This window comes from Saimiri boliviensis, chromosome 12 (assembly GCF_048565385.1).
Source record: "Saimiri boliviensis isolate mSaiBol1 chromosome 12, mSaiBol1.pri, whole genome shotgun sequence".
NCBI classification, from domain to species: domain Eukaryota; kingdom Metazoa; phylum Chordata; class Mammalia; order Primates; family Cebidae; genus Saimiri; species Saimiri boliviensis.
Genome location: NC_133460.1, coordinates 59,411,405 through 59,425,920, shown reverse-complemented (window position 1 = coordinate 59,425,920; position 14,516 = coordinate 59,411,405). Strand labels below are relative to the sequence as shown.

Sequence of the window (14,516 nt, the reverse complement as noted above, 5' to 3'; positions counted from 1 at the left end):
GAAACACGAGCAGCAGGCCAAATTTGGCCTGCGGCTATAATTTGCCAAGCCCTGTTTTCAAGGCTGGCTTCTCCAAGTGTAACCCATAGTCTGGCAGCATCGGCAACACCCAGGAGCTTGTCGGAAATACAGAACCTCACGCCCAACACCAGATCTGCAGAAGAACTACTTACATTTTTAACAACCATCATGTGTTTGTTTATGCAGTTTAAGGTCTACTCAGACTCTGATACGAGACTGTGGTCAACCCCTGTGCTTCCCAAGGAAATGACCTTGGGAACATTCTGAACCTCTGTGCCTCAGTTTCCCCATGTACAAGATAAAGATGATAGCAGTCTCCCTTAAGCATGGCTGTGAGAGTTCTCACACACACGCGCGCATACACACGCATACACACGCATACACACACACGTGCGCATGCACGGCTTAAAACAGTATTTGTCATTACTATTACAAAATCTTATTTTCACAGCCATTCTCTGAAATAGGCAATGTTTACCTAATTTGACAGAAGAAACTGCCATCTAGGATTGCAATTTAGTCCTGAGAATAATGACCAAAGGGACAAAAGGCGGACAAACACCCCAGGACCCCAGATCTTTGAGCCCATGTTCCCCTCCTAGGGGAACACTCTCCATAACCTCTCAGCTCACACCCCTTGATGGTCCCTAAAATCGAAATGACTTCTGCCACACAAAGATCTCCCCAGATCTGTACCCCAAATTACTCTTTCATTCCTTGAAATTTATTTTCCATTAAGTTGCATAGTGTTTTTTTTTTTTTTTTTTTTTTTTTACAACTTCTCTTTCTAGTTATAGATTGTAAACTTTTCCTTTGCTGAGTCTTGGAGCTGACCAACTGTTTTTTATTGTATTTGTAGGGCTCAGGGAAAAAAAAAGAAAAGGCAATTCCTTTATTTGAGAATCCTGACATTTATTAGCATAATAAAACTCTCAAGATGAAACTGCAGTTTTCCAGACAGTAATTTCATTTGCAAGACACCTTACAAGGGATTTATTTTAAAGCCAGGTAAAAAGGTAAAACCTAAAATATATGAGACATGCAGAAAGTGCAGGCCCCAAATAAAACGAAATAAATGTGTTAGGGATGGAAAACTCAGCTGTTGTCTCCCACATATGAATTAGGGGTGACAAGAACAACAGCCCAGGGATTCAGGGTCTTAACCCATCTTGGTCTGCTTTCAAAGCTGCTGGTGGTTCTTGGAACAGAAGTTTCTTCCAACACCTTGAAAATCATCACATCCTATCCCTTGACACATCACGGCGAAGTACTAAGTTGTTGTTTTTATTGTGGTTGTTGTTAGAAATACCTTTTTCATTTGGACAGAGCTTTCAAGTTTATTATTTAACTGACCGGAAAAAAAAAAAAAAAAAAAAAAAAAAAAAAAAAAAACCTAGTGACGGCCATACAGAAAATTCCCTTTTCAGTCATACTGAGGTTTATTGGAGTTAAATGACTCAAACAAAGTCACATAGTTGGTAAATCAGAGAGCCACAACTAAAACATGGTTCCTCTAAGTCCATAAAATAAGGCAATTTTCATGATAATCAGTTATGGTTTTAAGGCACGTTAGGGTTCAAAAAGCAAGTTCCTTCCGTCATTTCACTTTACACATTTAGTGAGACAGGCAGACTGGAGGAAGCCATGGAGCTGAGTTGCAAAATGGCTATTATTGAACACTTCTGTGTGACAGGTTCTTATCCTGGATTCCCCAAATGGCAGAGCCTGTGGCGAAAGCTTATAAGCTGCTACTTCATTCAGAAGTGCAATCCCAAAGCAGCAGGAGAGGCACAGCAGAGAAGGAGGAACAAACAGGGGCAGGGGGTGTCATACAATCCGGCCACCACTTGGTTTCATCATGACTGGTTGCTCCATTTTGCAGGACTGTCTTCTAAAAAGAACATACAAATAGATGTATAGCTCCTCCAGGAAGAAGGGAGAAGCAGAGATCTATCAGCCTGTGATTCCCATTCATCCAAGATTCATCACATGAGGCATTCATTTCCCATCCCTTCTGTTTTATTCCTCTGCAGCAATGGGAGATGAAACACGTAGTAAGGTACCACTGGCTTATGCTCATGTGATGCTGACCAACATAGGGAGGAAGAGCAGAGCTCATGTACAACTGGTTACAGTGATGGTGGCTGGTGGGAGACAAGTGACCAAGGATCTAAGGAACAAGTGAGGCAAGAGAGGAAGTGGGGTGCAGGAGATGTTTGATACAGCCACCAAGTAAAGTAAATTGTTCCCTAACATCCTTCGAGTCCATTCATCCTTTTCCTCTCACAAAACACAATGCTGCATTATAATGCTCATAAGTTCCAGGATGAGGATCTGAACCCAAGTCATATACTGCCTCTGAGTATATAGCCATAAAAGTATGCACCAACAGACACCATCACCCATTGAGGAGTTATTGGGTGAGTCTTCTTGTTAATGTAAGAAACATACTGAGACTAAGTTGACAAGAGAATTAAAAGGACAATGAGGACAGAGCTAATAATTGGAGTAACCTGCATAGATAGGGCCGCATTCCAGAGAGCAAAGTCCTTATCAGATGTCTAAAAATCATTCTTGCATTTGTAACTCACCCCAGGTCTTGATGATGTCTGCAGTATTACATAAAACCACTGCAAAACCAGAAACAAGATGATTCAAAGATACAGGAGAGCAGCAAAAGAAGAGGTTAAATAAGGAAGGAAGAACAATGTCAACCAGCTGCCCTGCAAACTGGGGCCCATCTTAGATAATAATTCCAATGATAACATCAATGAGAGTAATAATGGTGATTATGAACGATGCAGCATTTATGTCCTCCATAGAAATCCTTTACAATCTTCTATTATCACCATGATTTTATAGAGTGACAAGTAGGAAATAATTTACAATACACCACTGCTTATTTGTTGGAAAACTTTTAGAAGTGCATTCATTCAACAAACATTTACTGAATGCCTACCATATGTTAAATTCAGGGTTCGGCACTGGAATTATTTTGGATTATTAAAACATGGTCCACGCACTCTAAGAGCTCAGTTTACAGAAGTCATGACAAACAGGCTTTTGTTTCTTGCTAAGCTCTTCATGAAAGAGTTGCATGAGCTATTAGCAATTTCTGTCCCGATCACTGGGAATAAGACCAGCAGCCCTATGCCACAAATGTCATACCCCTTGAGACATATTAATCTACTTTTTCCTCTGGATAGTTGTGGATCTTCCAGAGGCCACAGGATTTGAGTTGAGAAGTTCTTAAGCTGAGTTCAAAAACAGGATGCCCAAAGAATCCAACTGATAAGGAAAAAAAATTATTCAAACAACAGATGGTAGTCTGGTGGGCTGTCCCTCTGTCCACAGGGTTCTTGAAGCAACTCTCCTCCTGAAACAGTGATAATTTCCTCCTAAAAGAGAAAAAAAGGAAAGTCCATTTTTAATCAAGATAGGGAAATAAACACCTATGAGAGAGAGACTTGTTCAAGACAGAGAAACTAAGAATATGCCTCTGTCTCCCCTCATTCGGATTTCTAGAAATGACAGAAAAAATCTGCCTTTAAAAAGAAATAAATTCATAAAAAGTACTGGAAAACAAAAAGGAATGCTATCAACAAAGTGAAACATATTGAAGAATCCTTGAAAAACAAAAGACATGCAGGAGGGGCTTGTCAGAGGGGTCACTGTGGGACACCAGTTACAGCAAGCTGAGGAAGGGTTGAGGAGTTCCAGTAGGTGTTTGCCTCCAGCAGGTTAGGAATGAAGAGACGCACACAGTTCCTTGAAGTTCCTCGGAAGCCCCAAGAGACCCAGAAAGTTCAGACAGTCCCTATGCCCAAAAGATGAGCCACTCAGAGTCAACTCCAACCCCTACAGCATGGATGTGGGAAACAAAACCGTATCCACTCATGATAGACAGAAAATTTAAAGTTGGAAGACCACTTCATAGCCTAAAATTTATAGGCATTTAAGGAAAAATATAACCATAAAAGAAAGATGCCAAACTCAACAACAGAAATGATTTCCAGGAAAATATCAAGTCTATAAAGCAAACAGAAGAGGCTTTAAGAGATGTGCATTAATCTCTACTCAGCGGAGTAAGAAATAAGTCATCTATGAAACGAGAATGGGCATTATTAAAAAAAAAAAAACAATTAAAGAACCTGGAAACCAAAAGCATGACAATTTAAATTAAAAGGAAAAAATTTAAGTAGAAGAACTGAAGAACAGAATGCTCATAACTAAAGAGCAATTCAGCAGCTGAAAGAAACGTCACATCAGTAAGAAAGAGACCGCCTAATAGAAAAATGGACAAAGGATATAAAAGGACGACTCACAGAAGAAATCCAAGTGGCCATGAAATGTGTGAAAAGATCCTCAGCATCAGTGGTAATCAGACAAATGCAAACTAAACCACAGTAGATTCAATGTCTGCCCATCTGATGAAGAAAAATGAAATGATTGATAGTCCCCAGTGTTGGCAGCAGTGTGGGGAAACAGCCTCATATAGTTTTGGCAGGAGACTGAACTGGCGCCACATTTTTGGAGGGCAATCTGGCAGATCTTTTCTAATTAAAATGTGCATACTCTTCTCTCCAGCGATTCCAGTCCCAACACCATCCTACTGCACATGTATCCATAGTGACACACACAGGGAAGTCTCTGCCGCACTGTTCAACATCATGAAAAATCGGAAGCCAGACAAGTGGCCATCAAAAGGAGAATGGGTAATTATACTGTAATATGCATCCATACCATAGAATACCACATGACATTTACAAGGTTTGTTATACAAAGTGACATAGGAAGAGCTCATAGCTACATTTTAATGACAGCCAGCATGTCCTGAAATTAGAAGTATCAGGTATATTGTTTCAACACTTTGCACAGTAATGTTTCATTAAAACCTTACAGTGACCCGAAGAGTTGAGTGCCACTATTAAATATTAAACCCACTTTACTAAGGCGGAAACTAAGGCACAAAAGTTGAGCAATCGTCTAAAGTCAAACACAGTAAGTTGTGGTTTAACACTCAGCAGCCTCATTCTAGGGACCATGCTTTTTAAAACTGCATTCAATGATTTAGTGAACATGTTAAAAAATCAAGTCACTAATTTATACATAAAGAACTATGCAACTTGGGCTGGGTGTGGTGGCGCATGCCTGTGGCCCCAGCTACTATGGAAGCTGAGGTGGGAGGATCACTTGAGCCCAGGATCTTGAGGTTACGGTGAGCTATGATGGCACCACTACACTCCAGCCTAGGCAACAGAGTAAGCCCTTGTCTCAACAAAAACTATGCAACTAATATGAAAAACAACAAAACCATATATTTCCTTACGTACATAAGTTTTTATATTACTAATCAGGAGATACTTAGGTAGATACACGACAAATTGATAAAGTGGAGGATGGAAATGGAGATTTGAAATGAAACGGAGATTTGAAACAACAAAATTATATATTTCCTTACGTACATAAGCTTTTATATTACTAATCAGGAGATACTTAGGTAGATACATGACAAATTGATAATCAAAGTGGAGTATGGAAATGGAGATTTGAAAAAATCAAACTGTATTTGATTTTTTTAGAATGTAATCATGAATTGTATAATTAATTTTTTAATTTATAGAAGTTGGCCACCAGATCTCCACATGGACATAAACGATCTCGCTCTTTAGTGTTAGAAACGAAATTGTCTCAAATGTTTCAATTTGGAAGAGAACAAAGACCGTCAGAGATCTCTGGTCTAGCCTTTCTCCGGAGCCTGCCCTGAGGGACGGGCATTTATCCTTTGCCTGAAACACTTTCAGGGACAAGGAGCTCATCACTGCTAAAACAGCTGCTACTACAGAGGAAAAGCAAACAATGTGGCTTAGTGGGAAAAGTACATTTTTTAGAGGCAAACAGCCTGAGGCTTAACTCCTGGTCCTAACTAGAAAACTTAGCCCTGGTTTCTAATCAGTGGAATGGGGCTAAGATGCCTCCTTCACAGATCTACTGGGAAGAGTAAATAAGAGCATGGATGTAGAACAGCAGTTTCAGTGCCTGACAGAGAACATGCCAATATCCTCACATTCTCTCCCTTTCTCTTTCCTCTGTTAGAAGGCTCTTCCCAACCCGTGGCAATTGACCTTCATCCTGGTTAGTCCAGTTTCCAGGCAGTGTACTCCACACTCAGTGCCAGGGTATCTGTGAATGGGTGATTCTCCATGTATATTACTCATAAGCTCAAAGGCTGTCCTTGAAGTTCTAGGGACCTTCACGAAGAGACAGAGAGAAAGCAATACAAACCTACGAGTCCCTGTTATAGCAAAAGCCCAGTGAGACCGTCGGGTCATTCTGTGAAACCATCTACACATGCAAAGCTTTTGGTTAGCTGCTGGACGCCTGAGCTGCTTCTCGGAATCCTTTGTCCTGCCCTTTCGGGTCACTGAGTTCTACCTTTGGCTTTCTCCCAGTTCCTACTGATGCCAATTGCCATACGAACATAAACGTTGCTTCTTACTATATACACTATTTGGAAGACAACATCTTTCCCAATATAGGGTCCCTGGTAGGAGGACAAATAACAAAAAGAATGCTGAGAAACAAGATCCTCCATAAGCACTTCACAGCCACAGAGCACTGCTGTGTACCGACTTCATTTAATGTTCACAGGGTCCGAGGTAAGTATTTACCTCCATCTGCCTGGCTTGGATGCTGATGCTTGGTGAGACTAAGGTGCTGGCTCAAGGTTACACACATACCAAGTGGTAAAGCTGGAGTTCAAGTAAGAGACATGGTAACTCCACCACTAGAAAAGCTTCTCTAATCACAGGGTTGCCTGCTGCACTTCCCCTACCTCTCAGAAGCTGCCAGGGGCCTCAGAGGTCCTCATGAAAGACGTTCTTGGGAATGAGCTGGAGATGAGACCCAGGCTTGGAGAAAGGGATGATCATCCAGTTCTGTGTTAACAGGAGGGAGCACTCAGGTACCCAAAAGTGAGAAGAGCCTTGAGGACCAGGGTGAGAGGTAACCACGTGCCCCAGATAGTGAAGCAGAGAACAGAACAGTGGGCCCCAGGGCCCGGTGTGGACAATCTCTGGTCTCTTCTGCCCTGATGCTCCACATCTCTGAGACCCTCCAGCCGCACTGCCCAGAGCCAGCAGATTGCTTCCCTTGCTCTAGCTCTCTCTTCAAGTTTCCACCAGTTTTACCCCGCGATTAGAATCCTATGAGGGATACCTTATGGAAATCAATGAGATCCGTGAGCGTTGCATGGCGATTGGGGTCCACTCCCAGGAAGCTGTAAAAATCCCCAGAGGCATCCACAAGAAAGTGCTTGAACCCTTTCTGCAGGCGGTAGGAGAGGGTGTAACCCCAGATTTTCTCACTGACCCGGACCAGGAATGCTCCCTCAGTCATGTTCTCCAGGAGATCTTCCGCATCTTCTCGGCTAATGATTCCTGATTTTTAAAATTAAAAAAAAAAAAAAAAGCAGGTTCTGCAACAGCCTCCACACAATCCTCCACTCCTCCTTGCCCCTTACCCTGTGGCTCAGTGTACATGCCATCCACATAGTCCAGGATGCCAGGAAGGAAAGAGCCCCAGGGGCTGGCCAAGCATATCACAGAGAGGGCATCTTGGCCCAGCGCCACCACCATGAGCCTGGGGGCAGAGTTTCTACTAGGACCTGGGTTGAGCATGCTTTCCTCCACATTGAGCCACACTGATTTGGATTAATTGGGTAAGCAAGCAATTAGTAATGAGCTGTGATTATAGCATCTATTGATTATAAATACAAGTCAACAGGCTTGTGAAAAGCCTTAAGAGGCCTGCTTGAAAGACTACTCCAGAATGGCTGCTGATGATTGCCTCACTTACCTCTCTGGTGTGATAAATGAACACCTAAAATGAGGGTTTTCCCTTAAAAACTAAGAAGACTTCTTCCAAATTGCTGTGAACACCATGCAAAAAGTTCCATAATAGGGACATAGAATTGAGCTTCACTTCAGCTCAAAGATCAAAACTTTTTCACGACTTGCAGTCCTATACAACACGGTTTCATCACAATTTGGAAGTTGGGTCTGGCCTTGGAGTTTTTGATATGCTGGCAGCAATCCCCTAAAATTTTCTCAGGGAACTGCTCTCATCTGGGTGATACAGGAGAGGTGATGTGTTTGGTAAAGCAGGTTCCAGAGGCAGGGAGGTGGGAAGAGGAGGGGAAGCCAGAAGACCTGGATTACCCCTACCCCCGACCTCTGCCAACCTGACTACAGAATTTTCAGCCAAGCCCTCAATGTCTCCAATGCCCTTTTGACATTTAGATGATCATAATTCAAATACTTTAAAGGTTTTCAAGTTGAGTAAAGGATTCAAACTCATTTCATACACGGAGAATAGCTGTGGAGATGGTGGATCCTGTTATCATCTGTTATTTTGGAGGAGAGGTGAATTGCAACACATTGTCCCTTTGCTCACCCATGGACTTACCCTTTCCACACTGTCAGTGATAGGCAGAGGGACCGAGGGGCCAGGCTGCCCATCTCCACGACCCTGAGAGGCTCTGCACACCTGTGACTTCTCCCCAGTCCCCGACACCACTCCCGAGTGAGCTGCAGTCAGCCTCCTCTCCCATCACTCTCCTGCCTCACAGGGCACACTCGAGACTTCCCTCGTGCCCAAGGCAGAGGACACAGAGGCAACCACACTACCAAATGCTCCACATTTTAAAGACAGTTGGCACAATCAGGGGCCACCTATTTCCTCCTTGCCCGGGACTTAACAGCAAGAGGCATCCAAGCCAGCTACCCCTCCCCAGTCAAACTCTAGAAGCAGAAAAGGAGGAAAAGTAAGACAAGGAAGGAAGTGAGGAGCCCTTTCACCACACGGCACCTGAAAAAGAAACACTGCCTCATGCAAGAGGGAGGATGCACACCGGTGCTGTCCCCCAGAAGCCCTGGAGGCTTCATGCAGAAAAGCGGGGACAGCCAAAAAAGGACCAAAAGGGAAAGTCCAAGATGCCTCAAAACTTGACACTGTCCCTCACCTGCCTCCCTTCCCCAACACCAGAACACATGGGCTGTAAAGGAGGCTGCAGCAGGGAGGTAAGTAAGGGGAATCAGAGACAGGGCCAGGGCCTGGGAGGAAGAAGGACCAGAAGATGTCACCCTCATCCCCACTCCAAGTACCACAAGCTGAAGCACAGGCAGGTCTAGGGTTGGAGAGGAGGGGAATGTTACTAGGGTGGGAGACTAACAGTCAAATCAAGTAAGATTCAATTTTTTTTCTCTTAGACAAGTATCTTTATTTTAACATTTATTACTTTTTCATTGATAAAAATTGTATATATTTATGGTGTACATGACATTTTGATCTATGTATGCACTGTGAGATGGCTCAATCAATCCACTTAAGATTAACAATATGCATTGCCTCACATACTTATTTTTTAGTGGTGAGAACACTTAAAATCTACCCTCTTGACTGGGTAGCTCACGCCTGTAAGCCCAGTACTTTGGGAAACCGAGGTGGGAGGATCACTTGAGCCCAGTAGTTCAAGACCAGCCTAGGCAACACAGTGAAGCCCTCATCTCTGCAAAAAAAAAATAAAAATAAAAATAAAAAAATAACTTGGGTATGATGATACACACCTACTTGGGAAGCTGACGCAAGAGGACCATTTGCACCCAGGAGTCAAGGCTGCAGTGATCTGTGAGCATACCACTTTACTCTAGCCTGACAGAGCAAGATCCTTCCTCAAACAATCAAACAAAAACTCCTTGGCAACCTCCAAGTATACAATATATTCTTTTTTTTTTTTTTTTTTTTTTTTGAGACAGATTCTCACTCCATCACCAGGCACCAGGCTGGAGTGCAGTGGCGCAACCTTGGCTCACTGCAACCTCCACCTCCTCGGTTCAAGCAATTCTCCTGCCTCAGCCTCCCCAGTAGCTGGGACTACAGGCGCGCGCCACCGCACCCAGCTAATTTTTTTGTATCTTTAGTAGAGACGGGGTTTCACCATGTTGGCCAGGATGGTCTCGATCTGTTGACCTCATGATCCGCCCGCCTCGGCCTCCCAAAGTGCTGGGATTACAGGCGTGAGCCACCGCACCCAGCCTACAATATATTCTTAATTCAGTTACCATGCTGTACAATAGATCTCTTCAACTTATTCCTCCCGTTCCTCCCGTCTAAAGGAAATTATATGTCCTTTGACCAACGTCTCCCCAGTGCCTGCCTTTCCCAGCCCCTGGTAACCACCATTCCACTTTCTGCTTCTGTAAGTTCAATGTTTTTACATTCTACATATAAGTGAGCTGATGAGGTATTTGTCTTTCTGTGCCTGTCTTATTTCACTAAGCATAATGTTCTCTAGGTTTATCCATGTTGTCACAAATGACAGGATTTCATTCTTTTTAAAGACCAAATAGTATTCCATCATCTAGATATACCATATTTCTCTATCCATTCAACTGTTAATAGACACTTGGGCCTGGGTGTGATGTCTCATGACTGTAATACCAGCATGCTAAGATGCTGAGGTGGGAGGATTGCTTGAGCCCAGGAGTTCAAAACCAGCCTGGGCAACATAGCAAGACCCTGTCTCTACAAAAATTTAAAATATTAGCTGGACATGGTGGCACATGCCTGTGGTCCCAGCTACTCAGCAGGTTGAGGTGAGAGAATCACATGAGCCCAGGAATTCAAGGATGCAGTGAGCTATGATCATGCCACTACACTCTAGCCTGGACAACAGAGCAAGGCCCTATTTCAAAAATAAATAAATGTATAAACAAACACACACTTAGGTTGATTCCCTATCTTGGCTATTGTGAATAATGCTACAATTAACATGGAAGTAGAGATATCTCTTTGACATACTGATTTCATACCCTTTGGATAAATACCCAGTAATAGGGTTGCTGGGATGATTGAGTACTTCTATTTTAAAGTATTCTAATGCTTTAAGAGAATGTGCAAGGGGTCTCTTTCCTGCAACACTTGCTAACACATTTTGGGGGCTTGACTTTTTAACGTGCCAAAATGACCAGTAACATCAAAGTGATGACATGTCATGTGTCTCACCCACCTGAAACCCTTGAGCAGCTTCCCCTGACTTCCGGCAGAGCCCAGGCTCAGGCACAGCAGACAGCAGGCTCCACGCCCTGCCCCAACCTACCCCTCTGGGCTCATCACACTGTTTCAGTCCCAGCTGTTCCCCCACAAGCTGACCTTGGACTGAAGCCATATCCCAGCCCCCTTCACTCCTGCTGACTCTGAGTCCTCCTTGAAAGTCCATTCTCTTCTCTCCCAGGAATCATGGGCTATGGGCAGCCTACACACTCTACCTTTGTGCAAATTAGGAAAAGATGACCTTCTGAATAGATGAATTAGAAAAATATGCCTCTCTGGACCAAAACCACAAAGCCTACAGCTTGACTGGGAAAGGCAATGCCTGCACATCAATACTCAAACATTTCCTCTTGCATGGGGCAGTGTTTATTTTCAGGCACTCTAGTGAAAGGACTAGTTCTTTCCAACTAGCCACGCCCCTCAGGTCCCCCTGTTCAGTGTGCAACCTGCTCAGCTGATCAGGAAACCCTTTATCTCCCAGGAGACTGTGTTGGATAGTCCACATTTGGGTTTTCATGACTTCCTGCCAAAACCCTACAGCAGATTAGTAAATAGGCTATGAGCCAGTCAAGGCTGGCACCTGTGGCTGCCATGACAGTGAGCTGCCCAGGGCTCCCTCCAAGACAGAAACCTGTGGCTGGGAGCAGCAGCATGATGCCCTTCAGGTCCTCCATGGGGTCATGCTGTCCCCAGGCTTCTTCCAGCCAAGGGCAGGGCATGGGGGTGCTAGAGCCACCACTCCTACCCAAGACAGGACTCTTCTGGCAGGCAGTCTTTGCTCTGGGGCCCTCAATCAGTCTGATCAAGAATTTCTCTCTGAAACCCATTTTGGTATACTCATCTACTGAGTGGTAGAGATATTAATAGATACATCTTAAGGCTGTTTGAGAATTAATTAAGTTAATGTATGAATATGTTTAGCAAAGTGCTCAAAAAACCACAATAAATATCTAATACGATATAACTAGCTGCATTGGATACACTACAGATTCTACACACGTTAGTGTTGCAGACTGCCTGGTGCTGGTAGCTACAATGGTGATAGGACTGTCAGGCTGTGTGCCCCCCACAACCGCAGATAAACACACATTCCATTCTCTCAAACGGGCTATTGAAGGTGACTTCTTCCTAAGGGGCCCCAGCCTGCACCATAAACTTAGCTGGGCCATTTCTAGGAGACTGTCCAGGTCTCTGTGAATTCTGCTCCTTCTTTGATATTGCTGATACAGTTTGGATGTGTATCCTCATAAATCTCATGTTGAATTGTAATCCCCAGTGTTGGAGGTGGGGCTTTGTGGGGGGTGATTGGATCATGGGGGTGGATTTCTCATGAATGGCTTAGCACCATCCCCTTGGTGCTGTCCTCAGGATAGTGAGTGAGATCTGCTTGTTTAAAAGTGTGTAGCATCAGGCCGGGCGCAGTGGCTCGCGCCTATAATCCCAGCACTTTGGGAGGCTGAGGCGGGTAGATCATGAGGTCAAGAGATCGAGACCATCCTGGTCAACATGGTGAAACCCCCGTCCCTACTAAAAATACAAAAATTAACCAGGCGTGGTGGCACGTGCCTGTAGTCCTAGCTACTCGGGAGGCTGTGGCAGGAGAATCACTTGAACCCAGGAGGCGGAGTTTGTGGTGAGCCGAGATCGCGCCATTGCACTCCAGCCTGGGTAACAAGAGCAAAACTCTGTCTCAAAAAAAAAAAAAAAAAAGTGTGTAGCATCTTCTCCCTCACTGTCTCTCTTGCTCCCTCTCTCACCACGTGATATGCCTTCCACCATGGATTGGAAGCTTCCCGAGGCCTCACTGGAAGCCAAGCAGATGCTAGGACCATACTTCCTGTACAGCCTATAGAACTGTGAGCCAGTTAAACCTCTTTTCTTTTTTCTTTTTTTTTTTCTAAATAATAATAAGAAAAAGAATAAAGAAGAGGAAGAAAGAGAAAGAGGAAGAAGGAGAGAGAATGGGGGTATTGCTTTGCTGCCCGGGCTAGAATGCAGTCTAAATATGGGTATGCCTATAATTGTCCTTAATAATGGAGACATGAAAGAAAATAAGGGAAGAGAGTAACAAACAAGGAGCCAACCAACATTTCGTTTAAACTTCTAAGTTGATATGATGTGGTACTGATAAGAGTGTATATTTTGTGTAAAGTGGAGAGTTCTATAAATGTTAATTACATTTACTTGTTCCAGATCTGAGTTCAAGTCCTGGATATCATTGTTAATTTTCTGTCTCATTGATCTGTCTAATATTAATGTTGAAGTCTCCCACTATTATTGTGTGGGAGTCTAAGTCTCTTTATAAGTCTTGTATGTCTGGGTATTCCTGTATTGGGTGTGTGTATATTTAGGACCTTTAACTCTTCTTGTTATTGCATTAATTCTTTTATCACTATATAATGTCCTTCTTTGCTTCTTTTGATCTTTGTTGCTTTAAATACTATTTTATCAGAGACAAAAATTGTAACTTCTGCTTTTTATTTATTTATTTTTGCTCTCTGGTTAGTTGGTAAGTCTCTCTCCATCCTTTGTTTTGAGTCTTTGTGTATCCTTGAATGTAAGATGGGTCTGGATGCAGCATACAGTTTTAGTTTTTTGTCCAAATTGCCTGTCTTTGAATTGAGGAATTTAGTCAATTTAAATTTAGAATTAATAATGATATATGTGAGTTTAATACTGTCATTTAATATTAGCTGGCTATTTTGCCCATTAGTTGATGTAAATTCTTCATTATATTGATGTTTTTTACTTTTTGGTATTTTTTAGAAAGGCTGATGCTGTTTGTTCCTTTCTATGTGTAGTGGTTCTTTCAGAAGCTCTTGTAAAGCAGGCCTGGTGGTGATGAATTCTCTGAGTGCTTGCTTGTTCACAAAAAACTTTATTTTTCCTTCACTTATGAAACTTAGTTTGGCTGGATGTAAAATTCTTGGTTGAAAATTCTTTTCTTTAAGGATGTTGAATATTGGTCCCCACTCTCTTCTGGCTTGTAGGGTTTCTGCTGAGAGATCTGCTGTGAGTCTGATAGGCTTCCCTTTGTGGGTAACCTGACCTTTCTCTCTGACTGCCCTTAGTATTTTCTCCTTCAGTTCAACCCTGGTGAATCTGACGATTATGTGCCTTGGAGTTGCTCTTCTTGTGGAATATCTTTGTGGTGTTCTCTGTATTACCTGGAGCTGAATATTATCCTGCTTTACTAAGTTGGGAAAATTTTCCTGAATAATATCCTGAAGCATATTTTCCAGCTTGGATTCATTCTCTTCGTCACATTCAGGTACACCTATCAAGCGCAGATTAGGTCTTTTCACATAGTCCCATATTTCTTGGAGACTTTGCTCATTCCTTTTTATCCTTTTTTCTCTAATCTTGTCTTCTTGTTTTACTTC

The 14,516-nt window shown here is 43.0% G+C and overlaps 1 protein-coding gene across 4 annotated transcripts in view; it reads right to left on the bottom strand.

The window, feature by feature from the left end:
* Nucleotides 1-1,401: 1,401 nt before the first annotated feature.
* SH2D4B (SH2 domain containing 4B) overlaps nt 1,402-14,516 on the bottom strand; it is a 104,805-nt gene continuing 91,690 nt past the window's right edge. For all 4 annotated transcript variants that reach the window (XM_074382486.1, XM_074382485.1, XM_010330394.3 and 1 more), the window contains 2 exons: nt 7,240-7,460; nt 1,402-3,419 (listed from right to left, as the gene is read on the bottom strand). In XM_074382486.1, the coding sequence (XP_074238587.1) occupies nt 3,327-3,419; nt 7,240-7,460 (314 nt within the window). In that variant the 3' untranslated portion in view covers nt 1,402-3,326. The remainder of the gene's footprint in view (nt 3,420-7,239; nt 7,461-14,516) is intronic.